The sequence below is a fragment of the Sparus aurata genome, chromosome 18 (assembly GCF_900880675.1).
Source record: "Sparus aurata chromosome 18, fSpaAur1.1, whole genome shotgun sequence".
Classification (NCBI taxonomy): domain Eukaryota; kingdom Metazoa; phylum Chordata; class Actinopteri; order Spariformes; family Sparidae; genus Sparus; species Sparus aurata.
This window is the reverse complement of record NC_044204.1, coordinates 20,517,036-20,536,641: the sequence shown is the minus strand read 5'-3', so window position 1 is coordinate 20,536,641 and position 19,606 is coordinate 20,517,036. Positions and strand designations below refer to the sequence as shown.

The following is a 19,606-nucleotide window of genomic DNA, read 5'->3' as shown; positions in this document are numbered from 1 at the left end:
AGATCAGAAGCTAAACAGAGTTAAGTTCTACTGAAGATTAACTTTTTTCAACACAGATAAAAAATGTTCTTAAAGCTCAAAATTTCAGAAAGGTTCCATCGCCATCATAAAACATTTAAACTTGTGGCCCATGAATAAATACTTCATCCATAAATTTTGTTGGTCAAAAAAGAGGTTTAAAAAAATGCACCATGATCAAGACCCTCCAGCATCTGATGTGACAGATAGCTGGCTGTATGGCCCCTATAATTTCTGCTGTGTGGTAAAAGGGGAATCATGTTTAAAAATAAAATTCCCAAATGTTTCTAGTGACATCACTCCAAAATTCAATTATCCAGAGATGTAATTACTGGGTCAATGTTTGACTAATGTCCTGATGTTTTACAGAGAGAAAGTTACGAGCAACAAAGCTTCTAAAAGCTGGGAAGTACAATTCAGCCCAAAGTTTGGTGCAGAGTAAGTTCCGCAGTATTTTACATGGATGTTAAAATGCATTCAACTGCCTGGAGATGGAACAAGTAATAATTAGTTGTCAATAACCATCTCTGGAAAGAGCAACTCGACCTTTTTAGAAACGTGTCTATCTCTATCGCAGACACACACATAGTGAGGATGAGGGGAACAAACAGTAGGATGGGAAAGAAAATACAGATTTGCACAATTAAATCCCAGCTTCTACAGAGACCGAAAAAGCAAAACCAGAGAAGGCCATAAAACTGTGACTGATTATTGACAGATCCTTCACTAATCTCTCTAAAGCCTTTTTAATCATCTAATAAATTCCACTGCAGAAGCTGGAGAAGGCCAGCTTCAGTTGTCAGCCAAATGTACCCCGTCATGTTAAGAAAGAGTGGTTCACTTGGGACTGTTTGGACAAAAGGTTGACAACCTCCTCCTTTCACCAGTAAATTACTTAGTGGTCAGGGTTATGACACAATCTATGATCGCAGCTTATTACTGTTGTGTGTTGAGCTATAGAACATGGTTATACAAAACTCACCATGTTTGTCATCATTTCAGTGAAATTATCAATAGGCCATGGAGTAATAAGATGATCTCAGCAGTGAGTCATAATACATTTGTTCATTGTTTCTGGGATGTTCTACCTAAAATCTGTGACGTTATTTTGGCTTTATACTAAAGTAAACTCTAGTGAACACACAAAACAGTCTGAAAACCCAAAATTGAGAATAATAAGACGATAAAATCACCACTAAAACCACATTAGTCACGTTGTGCTTCCAAACGTAATGGTGTTTATTTATCCACCTACCCATTCTGTGGCTGCTGCATGCTGGCGCGGCCCTGTGAGCGTGGAGTGTTAAGCTTAGGTGAGTAGGCCACAGGTTTGATAACAGATCCTGAGTTGGCGCTACCACCAGCTGCTGTAAATGGCCTCGCCATCTTGTTAATTGTTGTGCTGGGGGCAAAGGAGTACTTTGGCGGAACAGAAGCCAGAGCGAGTGAATCCTACGAGGGCGTGGGAGAGGGAGACAATGCAGCACAGTGCACAACATGCAGTTAGACATTTCTGACACACGGTAAAAGTTCCATCTGCTGTTGCACAATCCCGAGTTGTATGTTAAGAACGCCTGCAGAAAGGCTCAATATTTTCGCACAGAAAATGATAACTCCGGGCTGCAGGAGCAGCTCTGTCAAAGCCTGTCGGCTTTTCTCTGCACAAGGAAGAAGTGCTTAAGAAGTGTGAACACAGCCATTTTATTTGTGTTGGCAGTCTGCCACAGACTGGCCAAAGTAATCTGCTACTGCTGGTAAATTTGAAAATGCTTTAAGTGAGAAATTGTCATATTTGACTGACATGTCTCCCTAATGAGATTTCTCACTGAGCATAATGCAGGGACTGCAAAAGAACACCTACTAAAATGGAACACTGACTTTGTTAAAGTATTGTGTTCCTCTTGTTTGATTTAAAACAGCCGGCAGCACAAAGCAGTTCATGACACCATTGTACTATTTAAGCTGTAATCAGTTGAGCAAGTAGCTCTCAAGGGGTTTGAGAGTGAAACCAAATGCATCAGTGTTACTGTGCTATCAGGGATTGTGCAAGGCATCACAAAACGAACTACGGGAAAAATTCCAAAAGCAATATTCACAGCACTCCATCCAGCAAACAACTCATTTAGCGACTCACTGATGCTTTGCTAATGCACAGTGCATGGGCTCTGTGAGAGCTTGACGGGTGACTCAGGTGAATCAGATGAATTTAAACACAAAGTGACATAACGCACCGTTGAGGCCAATTGTGGGCAACGATTAAAGGGAAGTTTCAAATTCAATCAGTGTCACTGTGGACTAGTGGACGATCATGCCAAAGCATACAAGTGTTCGCACAGGATGAGCTCAACGTTTCAGGAGGATGTTCTCTTACCTTCTGGTCTCCAACTGCTTTGAAAGCTCTGTGAAAAGAAAAGATGGTCAAGCCATTAGTACATCTTATACTCTTACAAATTTAAGTTACAACAGGAAAACGACAGTCAAGGAGAATGTGGTGTTTGAATATTTATTCAAACTGAGGAAAAGGTATATTACAAATCATCATCCTGAATATTGCAATATTACTCTGAAACAAAACTAGACAATGACGTTTGCTTGTATTCGTTACGGATTCTATGAAATTTGAGCTGGCAATACAATTTTTATTGGCTTCCACTTATCATTCCGAAGTAAATATTGATTGCTGATACACTATAATGACCGTGGAAAATGACATAATCAGCGTATAGATACAGATGGTCCTCAATAAACCTCGCTTTCACTGCCTGCCCACAGAGCTTGATGTTTCCCACAACATTGAAGGCGGCATTTTGGCTCAAAAGGAAGCAAGTCTGCCATTGTGCAACTAAAACAGGAAGAGGCATTGTTCTCCCAGGTTACTATCCCCAGGTAACGGTAAAACAACTGGAATAACTTTGGAAACTACACTGTAAGGAATAAAATAAAAAAGCCCGCTGATGGAGGAGGCAAAGGAGGCAAAGAGGAAGAGTGGTAGAAACCGAGGTAAAACGTGAAAAATCTATAATAAATAAGTCTGATAACACCGATTTTTCTCGAGGCGAAATATCAACCTTGTATTGTACAAAAGAGGACTAATGGCTGGAATCACACATAACATCGTAAGAAATGTCTAACTGTTGTAGTTTTAGCCCTTTTTCCTTATTGGTTAAGGCGACATTCTATTGAGAGGCTTTAACAGAGATGTGAAGAAATAAAAGAATAGAAAAGAATGCAATCAAAATATCTACTAAAAATCATCCAATGCATCACTGATCATAAGAACACGTGTAAGACTGAACTGAGAAGTAGCCCTGCAAATTCTACTGCTGGATTCAGGTTGTTTACAACTGACAGTTTAGTGATAACCTTTGTTTTCACATCCAAACATGTGGTTTGGATAATTGGGTTGAACTGAACTTGTTTGCTCATATTGCTTGTGTTTGCAATGCCCCGAGGACTCTGCTGTAATGCCGTCTCAAGCACCCTTATAACCATATCTCAACAATTAGGCTCATCAGTGAAGATGCTCCAGGCGATAGAGATGATGGGAGAAAAAGAAGCAGCTCGTGTAAGCGCTGAAGTTTTCTCTGTGGGGCCATTACAAAACACCAAAACCTCTGGGCTTCTCACAAAAAATCTCGAACCATCGAGCAGATTCACCCAGCCAAGCTAGGAATCCTACGAGTGCCACAGTGCTGTACACTTCTTAACTCTAATCCCAGGATTCACATTACTGCGGCGCCTTTGCTGGCTGGAGTGACGTGGCAGACAGTTCATTAAAATTTCTTTACACATTAAACATGGAGGAACCCAGATTTACATTGCTGCCGGCTACTGGGGAAAAAAAAGCAAAACACAAACCATCCGCTGACCGACTGTTTGCATGATACACAAAGCTACGAATACCAGTGAAGCAGCTCTGCAGTCACCCTCGTTGTTTCAGTCTCTCACACACACACACACACACACACACACACACACACAGACACACACACAGACACAGACACACACACACACACACACACACACACACACACAAAACAATGGCCAGCACTTCCTGTGACACTGAGGAATGAATAACTCTCATGTTTCTGTCTGCTCAACCACTGATAGAGGGATGTTAAAGACAGGATGACGACAGGGCTGTATAGCTACAGAAGGAGGAGTGAGAGGAAGGAATACCGACATGTCTGCGCTTGTCACACTTCTGGGAAGACAAATCAATGTGACGTTCATGGCGCTTCAGCTTGTCTTAACCCACAATTTGATGATTCACACTTAAAAAGAGGGATATATAAGGAATGTGTATGACAGCTGCTGTGTACTGTATTTATTTTGCCAAGCCTAAACGAACGAATGTGGGAATGATTAAGTCAGTTCCGTGGAATCGGTTTGCTTGTTTGACCTGCGCTGAAACCGAATATGAACGCACTGAGATCATTTCCTGCCTCATCTCATGGGTCACTTAATTTAGCTGATGCATGCTTGGCTCTCTGGCTGATCTTAGATAAAGTGAGAAATTTCACCACACACGAAAAAAAAAAATCAGCTTTGAAGGCATCACAGACAGACTCCAACCACAGCCCCTCTGACGTTAAGCCTTGAAATCTGTGGTGTGTCCCCATAAATGCAACGTGATCCTCTCTTTCTCTCTCTCTTGCTCTCTCTTTCTGAAGCCCAAAATCTATTGCCCATATATTCTTTGATTCCACCCCCTATAAAAACGCTCTGGATAAAGCCTAAACCTTACCATAAAAAAGAGACAGGAGATGATCATTGGTGTTGAACAAAATGAGACACTAAACCATACAATGGCCTATATCTCATCACCGTGCGGCCATCCGCCTCTCTCGACATGAAAGAAACCGTGGATGGCAGCCAAGATACGAATTAATCAGACTGACAATCGTTCCTCACCGAGAAGCGTTTCAGGGAAAACAAACACTTGCTTGTCTTACGATATAATAACAATAGGAGACGGTGAGATGAAGAAAGTAGACTGGGGATGCATGGATGAAAGAAAAAGAGAGGAAGAATGTAAAATATTTACAATAGCAGGACTCCACAAGGAGACGATAAACACAGGAGGCGAACCACATGAGAGGAGGAAAAGTACGCCTGATGTTAAGTAAACACGGCGGCTTATTACAGGTCTATCAAAACATCGCACCACTCCCTCGGAGATAAATGCAGAGGAAGAAAACCCATTGTTCTTCCATTAGACAGACTAATGACCTTTGTTTTAAAATAGAGAGTTATAACTGAGTCCGAGTCAGCTGCAACACCTGGACACCATGTGTGACAAATGGCAATCTGAGAAAAATATGTCAGTGAGTGAGGGAGCTAACAATGGTTAATAGATACCCAAGTAACAGATAAAGAGTTCAAATTGTAAGCCAAGAGTAATCAACGGTTGACACAGATGGCCCAAATTAATGGATGAGTGGTAAGCATTGTTAGCTAAGAGTGATGAATAATTCATTTAATACATTCAAAAACCAACTTACAGAACATGATAAAGAGTAAGGTTTTTTTTTTTTTACATTATTATGTCTGTGTTGCAAAGATATCTACTGAAGTTAGCATGCTAACCTGCTAGCAACACCAGTCCCGGTCCAAACTGCTGTGCTGGTGGTGTAAACACCGACTCTCGCCTGGACCCCGAGCTCCCAGTCCCAACCGCTAGCTGCACAGCTAACTGGGCTAGCTAGCTAAGCACAGCTATAGTAAGAGTACAACAACATAACCAGGCGAAATAGTTAAGTATAAGTGGTTGTAGATGCTGTTGAATTGAATGTAATCCATCATGTGATGCTGATGAAGGGGGTGCTTGAGTTTATCAGATGGGACTGGGGGGGTTTGTGGGCGTATATCTTGGCGGGGAGCAGCGATCTCAAAATTCGGAGAAGTGACGACAACAAGGTATCAGACAGGGAAACAAAAGGACTCTCATCCATCCCTCTGCAGAGAGCATGATGTCACCTTTCTTAATCATTATCCCCTTCACCTCCAACAAGAATCGCACTGTCTCTATTCGAATTCTTATTTTCTTTTCCTTTCTCACTCTGAAACACCATCCCCATGAATCTAGCGTTCTCTCTCTCCCTCCCACTCCTTTAAAGGCGTTTAGTAGGTCGAAGCGTCGCGTGACCTCTTTCTGCGGCAAAAAAAACTACGCCGCATCAGCAATGTGTCTCGTTGGTTGTATAGAAAAACAGTGATCGCAGCTCTTTGCTGGTAAAAAGCCTGATCTTTTATATCATCTCCTTGGCGTCTTACTCCGCACCTCAAAAAAAAAGAAACTCAGCCTTTGATCCCCTCAAGTTTAACATCCCTGTACTCTGCTCTACCTCCACCCACCCGTCATCTTATTCTCTCCCTCTCTCATCTCCCGCCTTTGAGTGTTTTTTCCTCACCTTCTCTCTCAGTATTGATGCCAGGAACCCTGTTATCTGTTGTGTTCAACATTTGATTTGTATTAGGGCTGGAACTAACGCAAAACACTAACAGAATAAATTAATATGCCTTTTATTTTTTCTTGTATAATCCCTTTGCTTTATAAAATGTCCTTATAATTTTCCACTTTTCCCTAGATGACATCCTCAAATGTCTTGCTTTGTCCAAAAACCCAAATATATTCATTTTACTGTGATCTATGACAAATAAAAGCAGAAAATCCTGACATTTAAGAAACCAGCTAATGGTTGGCAGGACACGTGAACTTGCAGGCCCCGCTGGATTCAGTGATCTGTACAGAGACATTTATTCTGTATGAATTTGAGAGAAGCCAGGCATATGTTGAATAAAACGCGGCAAATATTCTCCGTGACCTCCTTTCAGTTCAAGTATTAGTTCATGTTCTGGCTTTTTTCTTCCGGAAAGTGCATTATTTTTCTGTTCTGGACAGTCATAGCTGACCTGTGGCTGTTCTGACTCTCAACAAACTAAGTGAACAAAGACGATTTGTCAGAACTTAACAGCCAAGTCTCTTGGCAGGCAACAACAAAATGAATTAGATGTGAAACTAGCCAGCTGTGATGTGTCTGTACAAACTCTTTACCTCCAAGTATCCGAAAAATCAAAATGAGTCCCATGACTGCAGCTGGGCTCATCTTTATTACTTAACAAGTCTGTACCTTCTCGTTTTCCAGAGGCTTTAAGCTCTTGAATAGTTTTCATCCATATTTTATTTTTTGGGAGGGAATTTTTTCTTATAATTAAGCTCCTGATTAAATATTTTGGCTCGTTCTCAACTGAGATACTTTATCAGACAGGAATTTTTGGCAGGAGTTATATGAGCAGGTATGAGTGCTGCCTGTATGAAGGTTATCCAGCGCTAATTCAAATAACTTGTGCAAATTTGGAGACATTGATTTTCCTGGCTCACACTTCACAACAAAGTGTTTTAATCTGACGAGAGAGTTTCTCTAATTTCATTACAAAGCTGAGTCTCATTGGAAGGTACCCGTGGCTCCCCTGAAAATGTTTTTTTTCAACCGAACAAAGGCCAGTGTATCCGCCTGACAGCATTTGGCATGAACACCCGCTGCGAAAGTGCAGACTCCTCAACCCTGCTCCGGCTTCTTTAGGCTGATAAGGAGAGAACATGACAAAACTACTGAGTCACAATCCTCTTGTTAGTTTAATAAATAATAATGTTCAGAGGTGTTCAAACTGCATTTAAACTTAAATCAAAATACACAAATTGGATGGTAATAATGTTGAATCTTGGAGATCAACTACATCCCGGGAATATCTGCTTTGTACAAGGTTTAAGGTTTGTGCAAAATGGGTCTGACTCATTACCACCAAGTTATAGACATATAAATCCATTGTGTAGCCGTTAAACTACCTATGAGCGAAATGTCCTCGTACTTTACAGGATCACTCTGGGTTGATATGTGCACCTGTGTTAGGAATGTGGTTGCAAGTTTGTTTCAACTAGGCTGTGCCAGCAAGACTTTGGCAAACATTTGTTGGAAAAACGGCAGGAGATGAAAGAAAGACCTAAAAATAGACCGTCTAAATATGCTGTGCATGGTACCAATTCTGCAAAGGAATTTGTGGAATGAGTAATAAAACTGCAATGTGCAAAAATGTGACATCTGTGTAGGTGGAATTGGGAGCACCTTTGGATTGGGAATCCAGGAAAACAATTTTGTGACAAAAAAAAGCCTCACAGTTTCAGACTGATAAGCAAAAGCATGAAATGTGTTATAAATTCCCATATGGTAGCGCTGTCTGTACCAAAACAGAGTTAATTCTTTTTACACCAAAATCCACTGAAATCTGTTCACTAGTTTTAAAAATATCCTGCAAACTGCTAATGGACAAACAGAAATAAAAACCTCACAAGCAAAAATAATTAATTTCTTGACGGCATTCACTAGTGAGGCTGTGACTCAAGCCTGAGTTTTACCCTCAAATGAATGTAAGCCTTATAGGAAATGAAAAACTGGACTGTGTGTGATGATAACTTCGGTATGTGTTTTGCAACTATTTGTCATATAGAGGCACATTTCAAGGACATTAAGGTATTTTATCTCTCCGAGCAATGAAGGAGGAGATGTGTTTCGTGGTGATTTATGCCGCTGTGTTTGACCAAGATAAAAAACGGAGGGTGAGTGATCATGCAGCGTTTTTCGTTGCATCATGCATAGCCAGATGACTTACTTGCTGAGGGTGAGGGAGAGGGAGTCTGTTGCTGCTCTGATCTTGTTTTGTGCCTCCACGTGGGTCATGTCCTCTGCATTAGCGTTATCAATGGACACCACCCAGTCTCCAACTCCGACACCAGCCTGAGCTGCCTTTCCGCCAGGGGTGAGCTGGGGGGGGGAAACAGGGACAGAAAGCAGACAGAAGTTAGCAAGCATTAGGGACAAATTATGAGACAACAGGCATCTGGGCACAGACATGTAACACAACCCCCACCCCTCGTTTTTAGGAGCGCACCCAGATTGATAGAGACTTCAAATCTTAAATTAGTGCGTATATGCAGGTTGTATGAATGTCGGTAAACCCATTAAAAAAAGGGCGAAGGACTCCTTGAGGTGACTCTGCCTTTTTCTTTGTGTCACATTCATCATCGCGAATGCACCAGGCTGAACAGGAAACAGTGGAAGCAGCAGATCATACACCACATCAGACTAGATCCAGCTGACACTTCTTTCTCATCTCTGTTGAATGTTGCACATGGCAAAAGACAAAAGCCAGGCAAAGGCAACAGGCAACAGGCAAAGACAAAAGCCAGCTGTAGGTGTTTGTGGATTCTTTGTCCAGTGTGAAAGGGGTATATTTGTGGTAGTCTTGTGTCTCTTTGTAATCAAATGAATAGAAGTCAGCTGAAAAAGACGCTCCGGGATCCCTTAGGCCCCTGGGCTTGTGCCAGTAGGTCTGCTCAGAAGTCCGTCCATGACAAAAGTAACTGCATGATCACACAGCTAATGATCTTGTAATTGGTCAAATACAAGACTGCCATGAACTCAGAGATTCTTCAGTATTTTCACTGATCTTATTCTTTTCAGGATGGTATGAAATAAACAACCAAAGATGGCAAAACACAATGTACATTTTGAAAACTTTGTGTGCTTTTGACTTTTTTTTGTCATCCTAGTTGGCAGCTCAGCTCTGAGAATGGAAAAGGGAAAAAAAAAAAAGGGAAATCTAAAACACACAAAGTTGACTTTGCTGAAACATCTGTTAACAACACTTAATCGTCAGCTCAGGGAGTCTGAGTGTCTGGGTCTGACAAGCCAGCCGAGATATTTTACTCAACACTATCGGGAGCAGGCATTATAGGTCATCATGATGTCATCAGTCATCAGCATATGATTTACTGCAGATGTGACTTCAGACTATGAAAGGAACTCCCGAAAGCTGCCGACTGAGACCATGTGTTACAAATAGTCACATCATTTACTGGAACTAACCCATCTGGCTTTTTCCATCCACACAGGTAAGTCATTTGCAAAAAAAAATGACATCATCCTCCCGGGGCTGTCACACAGACTGCAGATGTATTGAGTCAGACCAAAGGGCTGGAGTCTTGTTACAAACAGGAAGAAGATGAAACAGTCTATATAAGAGGTAATGTTTTTTTGTATGTACACGGATTGCACTCTCTGCTGTGTATATAACTAGTTCTAGAAGACATGCAGAGATGCCATCTCGTGTTTAGTGAGGGATTAGTCAGCTTGCTCAGGCAGCTTAATGAAACTCGAGACTTGTGTCAAATTCTAAGATAACTGGAGTACAAAGTGTTCAGCATCAGATAAGTGAGCAAGTGCCAGGATTTCTGGCAAAAAAAGCCTATTAGGATTACTCTCTGATGTCATGGATCCCTGCAAATGTTAGCTCATCAAAAGCTCCGAGGACTCAGCAGTTCAATCAATAGTTTTCTGCCATGTTCAGCTAAGCTATCACACTTGCCGCTTTGATTCTGCACATTAAACATAAACACCCGTGTGAGCAGCGAGGTAATATGCTCTGTAAACTGATGACAGCTCAGGCTGAAAAAAAGTATCCCACAAAGTCTACGAAGTTAAAGGCTGCCTCGAATCAAAACACGAAATGGCTAAAAATAGGACGAGATGCATTCCTCAGAGGCAATCCAAGCTACAGTTATCTTACAGCCAAGTTAAAACATCACTTTAATTGGCTTTGATTTGCACTCACTGGAGGCAATTAGAGGGGTTAAAGAAGAAATAATTTCTCCAGTATGGCAAGAACTTGAAAGTGTGAACATCTTACACTGGGGAAAAGCCACTATGACATGGACACAAGTGACAGACTCTGAAAAAGGGGCACAGCCTGGAAAAAAGCCACTGAGGTTCACTGCAGAAAGCTGCTAACCCCTTTTCGCTGCGAAACTTATTGTAAACTTGAGCACCTTGTCATTACACCAAAATAAGATGAAGGTCTTGACAGCACTGAACAACATTTCCCATGAGCCTTAGAAACAGAAGCGCCGTTAATTTAAGCTTTAATTGAATTAAAACTGTGATAGAGCATAGTCAGTGCAGAAATAGATGCTAATCTAGCCTAGAACGTGAACAGAAAGGCATCCATCTATTCAGAGGATAATGATTATTATGAGAAATACTTTGAGCAATGTAAAACAATGCAAGCAGACTCTGAATCTCTGGAAAGAGCCCAAGTTATTCTATTTTTGATTTAAAAAGAAATACAGACAGGAGGACCAACTAACTAGTTTTATTTTCGAGTTCTAATTATCATAGAATGTGAAGAAAGCCTTGCCTAGCCAGTCTCAACCCGTCAGGCTCCAGGGTTCTTGTGGTAGCGGTGTAAGCACAGTCACTCCCCCACTACTCCGAGCTTCCAGTCCAGGCTGCTGGCTGCGAGGTTATCGAAGCCAACTGCCTAATGTCAGCTTAAGTTAACAGCTACTCTGTTGATGTGCTGACTCCCATTGATTTGGAGTATGAACGCACAAGGTGGCAAATTCTTACCAGCTGCACCTTTAACATCTCTGGAAAAAGCCAGTTGCTAACAAGTAGCTAAATGACACCAGAGAGGATATTCAACGTCATCAAAAAACTCGTTTACTCAGTAGTCTGAGTTGAGAGCCTGTGTTATACTCACGCTTTGGCAAACCATTCTTCAAACTCGTAGATTTAGAGTAAAGTGTATTAGGAAGTTTAGTTTATTTATACTCCAAAGTGAGATTTTACTCCAGACAATTGCCTTCACGCTTCAAAGCTAAAAGTGGTGTTCATCTGTGGAGATCAGACAAATATTGCAAATATCATGAACATTTGTTTGTCACAGATCTTACTGTCTACAAAAAAATCCCTAAACCAAATGGGATAAAATCCACTGGCTTTTTGCCAAGGGAAACTGGACGACGCTAACTTCCAGGTTAGCCTACAAAAATGTTTTGCAGCACTCTATTCAGATCACTCTGAATAAAAGGAAAGCGGGGACAGACACGTTTTAGCACAGAGCACTGAGGGTTTTTTGATGAGTTTGAAAATGATTAAAAGTCACCAGATCTAAAACCAGCTGAACCCCTATGGGGGATTATGGAACAATGTGGCAGACAGCGCTCTTACACCTCCATCATCAAAAAAATAAAATGAGTGAATATCTTTTTGATGTCTGAGTGTTTGAGTGATGTTCACGTCCCAGCAGAGTTTTAGAAAAGCTCTGAAGCTGACCTGGAGGCTTCTGGGGGCACCAGAAATGATATGATGATTTTGCCTCCGATGTATCGCCAGTCAGTCTGGACTATAATATTACAAATCCTCCTTAAAGATTTAACCTATAGTGCTGACCTCTACATGAAAGATGAGATAAAAGGAAAGAGAAATTAATATATGAAGCTGTAAAGATTGCATATGTCTGTGCGTGTGTATTTGTGTGTGTGTGTGTGTGTGTGTGTGTGTGTGTGTGTGTGTGTGTGTGTGTGTGTGTGTGTGTGTGTGTGTGTGTGTGTGTGTGTGTGAGTGAGTGAGTGAGTCAAGTTAGTGATGGACACAGACACCTGTGCTCCTGGCTCAGGTTCAGAGTGCAGCTGCTCCCTCACTTGAGACGGCAGCAGTTAAAGTTGCTGTGCTCAGACCTTTGGTTGGTAGGGGGCGGTTGGAAACCCAACACCCCCCAGCAGTTTGTCAATACGCGGAAGGACAGTGGAAAATATGTTCCTGAATGCAACACACCTCACCGTACCTCGCAACAACCAAAGAGCTAACCTGATGCTGCTGCGTGATGTTATCATACATCACGCAGCAGCATCAGGTTAGCGCTTTGGTCAGTACCTCCCGACACACTATATAAACAAGAAGCGGGCTCCTTAAATGATTTTGTGCAAATATGTTAAACCCACTTCACTTTAATGCCATGATGTCTGTGCAACTAAAATAGATTATTCACGACTGCAGGGTTAGCCCAACAGTTAGTAGCCTTTTTCAAGGCTTTTTGGCAGAGCACAGCAGCGGAGCTGTTTTGGTATGCTATCAAATTTCAAAGCATTAGCCAACCTTTCAAAATGCAACGTCTTGAATTCACCTTTGAAGCGCTTTCCTTGACTGACCCTGCAGGTGAGCGAGGGCCTCTTACTCGCTCCAGGCGGACTACGCTTGTTTTTGGTTAAACTAATAATGCAGTAAAATGTATCTGCAGCTGTGGATATACAGGCCATGTAACTCTGCACCGGCTCACTTTTATTCTTTCCACGGCTATTTGGGGGCCGAGAGACAGTCTGTCCTTACATCACTCACACAGTGAGCACAGCTGATGCAAAGCCATAAATATCCCTCTGAGAAATGGAAAACCAAACCTCCAAGTATGTGGTTCCCCCCATAATGACTGCAGTGGAACACCTAGCACTAACTCACCTTAAAACACTGCTGCACTGATCACAACATAACACATTCACATTGAGCTAGCCACACAAGAAATGCCCCTTGCGGGCAATCTATCAGTAAGCACTGAATTATTAATTCCCCCCTCTAACAAGGCCTCTTTCCTCTCAGTTTGTGTGTGCGGTTGTGAGTATGAGAGACGGAGCGAGGGAGTGTTTAAGAGTATACAAGTGATAATGCAACAGATGGTCCACAAGTCAGACAGAGACACACGCAGAGAAACAGGAATATAAGACTTGATGACACATCCAGCTGTGGTGGTGCAGAGACATGCACAAATCTCCCCACCTATTATTGGCTTGACATCATCTGCCATTTCCTCAGAACGTTTGATTTCAGCGGCGTGGCATGTGTTTGTCGATAGAAACCAGATGGTGCTCAGGAGGCTCGGTTATGGTATCATAATGTTTATGGAATGGCGGCGGCACGAGATCTGGGACAGATATATTGAGAAACTCCTCAAGAGGAGTTTTGGGGCAGACTGGGGTGACTGAATTGTAGCAGCAATGAAACGGCGCTACGACGACATCGTGCTTCCTTCATTTTATGCTTTTCCAGTTCATACAGGATGTCGGGTCAGACATGTGGAGAGAAAGATATAATTTTACATAAGCAGACCTCAGTCTTCTCAAGGTCACGGAGGCTTACAGAAATTCAAGGAAAAACATGGGCTGGGTGGAAAGGGCTAAAGACACAGAAGGCTGTTTTTGGAGGCTGTATCAAACTAGTCAACTGACGCTTAAGATTTCCATAGGTCAGCTTTCATGGGAGGAGATGCCGGTGTGGTCTACTGCAGTGGTTCCCAACCTGGGGTCCGGGCCCCCCCTAGGCGGGCGCCAGAGATCGCAAGGGGGGCGCACAACTTTGTCTGCTCTGAGGTTGTGAGGTTACCAAAATTATATTTGTGCACATTAAATGTATAAAATCCCAATACCACACCCAACTGGATAATCAAAAGTCTTTATAATCCAAATTGAATGTATCTTTGGTCCACATTTAAATTCATTAAGCTATTTATCACCAACACCCCTATGAGGTAGGCAGGTAGGTAGGTAAACTATGTGTGTGTTTGTGTGTGATACACCTGATGACACAAAAAAGGAAGAAATGTATCTATATACATTGTAAAACAAGGAGAATAAGAGCAAAAACCTACAACTATTGTTTATTTTTGCAAATAAAAGTTTGTAATTAATCACTTTATTCTTTCAGTGTATGCGGGCTGGGGTTGGGGGGGGCCTGGCTTGTCTTCGACACAGGCAAGGGGGGCTTCAAGGAAAAAAGGTTGGGAACCACTGGTCTACTGGACGTTTAACCCACGTTTGACCCATTAATATGAGAGGGCTGTCAGGTGATAATCCTTCACTATTCACAGAGACTTGAGACAACAACTGCAGTTCCAGAGACATTACTGCAAGACCGCCATAAAATATCATGACATGAGTATTACATAAAGTTAAGTTTCAGCTTTTAACGATCTAGTCAAGATGTTGTTTAGAACAAACACTGATCGTAGCCACAGAATAGTTGGAAGCTTCATCCATAGCATTGACACTCAAAAAAATCAAGATATTATTTGCAGATAAAGATTGGCTCAACAACAATTATTCATTTTATACTATCTGAATTAGATTCCGGAGACATTTCCAATAACTACTTCAAAATTCACATAAACAATGAAATAGCTTGCTTCATTAGATATATGACGCTGTGTAACGTTTCATAAAAAAGTATGTGCATGTATGAACAAGAACGTATATTTGTGCTGACGAAACTGCTGATTCAAATTGAAGACTTTTTTTGGTTGATCACATGACAACAGACATGAGACATCATTTGAATATCTCAATTGAAGCTTTGAACGTAAAACAAACACACAAACAAACAAGACATTTGGTGCAGATCTTCCTACTCAATCTGTGAAAACATTTGCATAATGTCTCCGGTGGCTTTTGAAGAGTTCTGAGAATAACCAGATGATAATAACCCTGATGATGTCATCTGATGATGTCATCTAGGTTATCTTAACTTTAGGTTTAGAGATGGCAAATAAATAAGAGAAATCCTGCATGTCAGACTGGAGGTTTGAAATCTAAAAAGACGTAGAGAATGGCCATACTGTAAGACGTTATCGAGATGCATTGGGGGAAATTTAGGATCCAGTGTTTCTGTAGCTTGATGCAGGCAAACAAGTGCAAAAGTGCAATAATAAAATCCCCTGAGTGTCCATTTAAATACCACTTGAATGCCAATAACATTTAAAGTCTGAACTCTAATAGAAATGTCACTGCAGCAGCGACAAGCTGCAACCAACCTATGTTCTTTCAAGGCTGGGAGGAGGGTCAAGAAGCCGGGTCTACTGACACATGCAGCTGTGCCCAGTGTCACAGAGTCAGTCTGAAACGGATATAATGACATTTCAGTAAAACAGAGAGAGGCCTTCTCTTTCTCATTATTTTACTTTCTCCTTTGTTTTTCATTCGTTGGGCGGTGAAAGGTCAAGAGAACTCTGTGCTGATTTCACTGGCTAGAAGTTTTTAACACTGACACAAGAAAGAAAAATAAAATGAAATATTGATATAAAAAAGAGTCAACTAAAAGTTATGTACATATGTTTTTGGTGATAAATGGGTGTGCTCATATCATGCTAAGGTCAAACTGTTATTTTTCCTTTCCTAGTGACTTAACAGTTTGTCTTGGCCCGGTCTGCTTTCCTCTGATCTCACTGTTAAAGTATTCCAGCGAGACTGGGGGAGTTCATCTTATGCACAAGTTAAAGTGAGTGTGGAGGACATATTAGACACAGAGAGGAGACAAGAGGATTGTCTGTTGGCAGCAACAGGGTGGATACGAGAAAAAATCCCAGGAATGCTGAGAAAGCATAGCTTTCCTGGCTTACAGACAGAGGAGGAAGGAAACAAGAACATTCATGGAGCAGGGAAACCTATATACAAACGCACACACACATACACACACACACAAGGTAACAAGCCACAGACCCACAACTTTCCAAATCAATACAAAGATGATCAGACTCCCTACTGAAACAGCAACAAATCGGGCTAAATGATTGAAAATGAAGTTATTGATAATAGCATAATCTGCCACTGTGAAACCAACTCAAATAAATCATGTCCAGACGACACTAATTGTTACCTAATCTTTACAAAAAAAACACTTAAAAGCATCGATCTTTCAGGCGTTATCACCGTCAATCTCTTTGCCTCGCAGCATTTTACTGAGGCTTTTGTCCTGTCACTCCACATGTTCTTCATTGTGTAATCGCTTTTCACTGACTGTCTGAGCCGAGATACTTATCTCTGCGGCTACAAGCCAGTAAAGAAAGACCACCCACTAAATTCATCCGACGTAAGCCCACTGAGGGCAGGCCTGATGTTTTCCTCCCTGTTACTAAGGGATACTGTATATCATTGAGGTTTACACCCCCTTGTTGGGTTGTTTTCAACCTCTGCGACTGTGTGATTCACTGTCCGGCCTTTTATGACAACCGCGAGGAGAGCCAGCAGTCCCTGAGAGGTAAAGAGCGGAAAACCTGTCAGATCTTTATATCTCCTGGACCCTGAGGCCCGGCTGACTCCAAGAACAGGCCGCTGAGATTTTAGCCACTTTTCAGTCGTTAGGGTCCTGTCTTGATGCATACAAATGTCTTTACCCCTTCTTTCAGAAAAAAAAAATCTGTCCAGATGACCTCTGTTTAACAAAGTGTCTCCATACATACATACATACATACATACATACATACATACATACATACATACATACATACATACATACATACATACATACAAGAACTCCAACATTCCAAATGCTCAAACAAACAAACAAACAACAGCAGTCTGGTTCAGCAGAGTCTACAACAAAAATACGCCAAATACCAGAGAGGAACATTCTGAGTAGGGTAAGGCAATATATCGAAATGATATCGTCCCAGATTTTGGATATCGTTATATCATGATTCGACATAGGTGTTGTCTTTTCCTGGTTTTAAAGTCTGCATTACAGTAAAGTGGTGCAATTTTCTGAACTTACCAGGCTGCAAGTACTTTTTAATACTTGTCTACACACACTCAGTCATCACATCCACATTATTGCTAATTATTCATTTCAATAGTTTGGACCAGTAGTCAACCCCACAGTATAGATGCAATATCAATATCAAGGTTTTTGTAACCTAGTCCTCACATTTATGGACTGCTTTTGGGGAGATTTCAACATATCGAGATATATATTACGTATTGCGATATTATTTTTAGGCCATAACGCCTTTGTTCTTTTTCCATTAGCAGAAGTAACTTAAAAACACGAACAATAACAGCTCATTTTTATTTATATTCATTATTATTGATTTATTTAAAACCCTTTCCAGTACAAAGCCCATCGGTGCTAACAAGATGTAAACAAACCAGAAGTCGGCCGTTTATTTTTTTGTGAGGCACTTCTGAAGGCATTTTTGAACATCTATTTTTGTGAACTACAACTTTGCTTGCGTGTGACGTACAGGAAATTATTCATCTATAATAATATCCAGGCTTGTTGACAAGACAGACGGCTCTGATCGGAGCGGTTTTTGCCTGGACTAACAAAATGTATAAAGAGAGACTGGCAGTGAGGAAAGGCTTTGCATCACAGAAAATAAAAGCCATTTTTCTGTCAGCCAGGAAAAGAATCAACATGTGTAATGTACCCGGATTGCAGAAAAACCCGCCTCGTGCTCGGGCTGATTAGTCAAGATCATTCAACGACAGCTACAGACGCACCCACTGACACGCACCCTACAGTGTGCCTTGCCCGTCTAGACTGAAACCAAAAAATCGTCAACCCTTTTTTGTTTCGGTGTTTTGTCAAAAAGGGTTTTAGTATGCGTTTGGTCTTTTATGGGTAGGAGAAAATGCTTCTTGTCATAAATCCAAAGGGAACATTGTGTTTCTGACTCCCAGAGAACAGAGCAGATACAAGACATGTACTGACAAGGCTGATGATAACTGTTGCCCTCACTACAGGGTGACGTCAGCCTGACACACACACACACACACACACACGATGCTACTTACAACACACTGTACGCTCAGTGCATCATTCATCGTAATGTTTTATTACAACTGCGACTTCTTGTCAACTTAAAGAAACCACAAATCCACAAAGTGTTTGAAACAATACTGTATGTGGGGTAACCTTGTGAAGCTCAGGCCTGACCCATTTAATTACTTATTACCTCCTAATTATCTCTAAAAAAGGAAACCGCACATTTTGAGGAGAATTAAAGATTTAATAAATGTAAATCTCGTCTAACATTTATAGATCGGGCCAGCCTCTAAGGTAGCAATATAACAAAGTCAATGGGGAGCGAGTGTGTGAAAGAATACTTGATCTGTGCGTGCCGTAGCTGCCAGCAATGTTGGAATGATTTTACGTGTACGCATGCGCGTGTGGCTGCACGGGAGAGTCTGTGTGTTTGTCAGGCAAAGCAGCACTGCACTGCACTTATAAGGCCTGGAAAAGTGGTTGCTGCTCTCTTGAATAGCGACAGCAGTTTATAGAGTATTTGAAAATTCATCCAGTGAAGAGTTAGTGACCTAAAATGGAGAGTTAAAAAGCACTGCGACACAAAAGGCAGCATGTTCTTGTGCCAAATTGATGCTAATAATGAAAGGACAATGGGTGGATGAGGGTTGGTACACACCATAAAAACTGTGACTGATATGAAAATGAAGGCGTGAAGATTATGACTAGTGAATACCAACAGACTCTTGTAAATAGGTCAAGGGTTTTTTTACATAGAGGCTTGGAAGAACTTTAGAAACACCTCAGTGATGACAGATGCAGAGAGTTACAAAAGTGGACTCCAATAACAAACAGTTTCTTACCCTTGACACGGTGAGGGGCATGCTGAAGTCCTTGCCTCCCTGCAGCCTGAAGCCCCAAGGCGCTGGGCCGCTGAGGTTTACTGAGTATACGTTCATAGCCTTGAGGAGAGAAAAGGAGGAAATTATTCAAGGAAGTCCAGAACAAGTTTTCGATCTGCTTCATCCAAGCAGACGAGCTGCTGGAGGTCGGCAGTCGTTTCCTACACAAACACACATGTTCCGTATAGAAATTGACAGTGAAATTGTTTTCTTTCAAAGTGTATTGTATAACCTGTTTTTTCAAAAATTCTGTTTTAGGGATAGCCATGTATCATTAATAAATGT

At 41.5% G+C, this 19,606-nt stretch overlaps 1 protein-coding gene across 4 annotated transcripts in view; it reads right to left on the bottom strand.

Moving 5' to 3' along the window:
• Positions 1 to 19,606, bottom strand: part of pdlim7 (PDZ and LIM domain 7) — a 36,565-nt gene that overhangs the window by 14,605 nt on the left and 2,354 nt on the right. For all 4 annotated transcript variants that reach the window (XM_030395373.1, XM_030395374.1, XM_030395375.1 and 1 more), the window contains exons 2-5: positions 19,283 to 19,381; positions 8,689 to 8,840; positions 2,390 to 2,417; positions 1,274 to 1,470 (exon numbers count right to left, since the gene is read on the bottom strand). In XM_030395373.1, the coding sequence (XP_030251233.1) occupies positions 1,274 to 1,470; positions 2,390 to 2,417; positions 8,689 to 8,840; positions 19,283 to 19,381 (476 nt within the window). The remainder of the gene's footprint in view (positions 1 to 1,273; positions 1,471 to 2,389; positions 2,418 to 8,688; positions 8,841 to 19,282; positions 19,382 to 19,606) is intronic.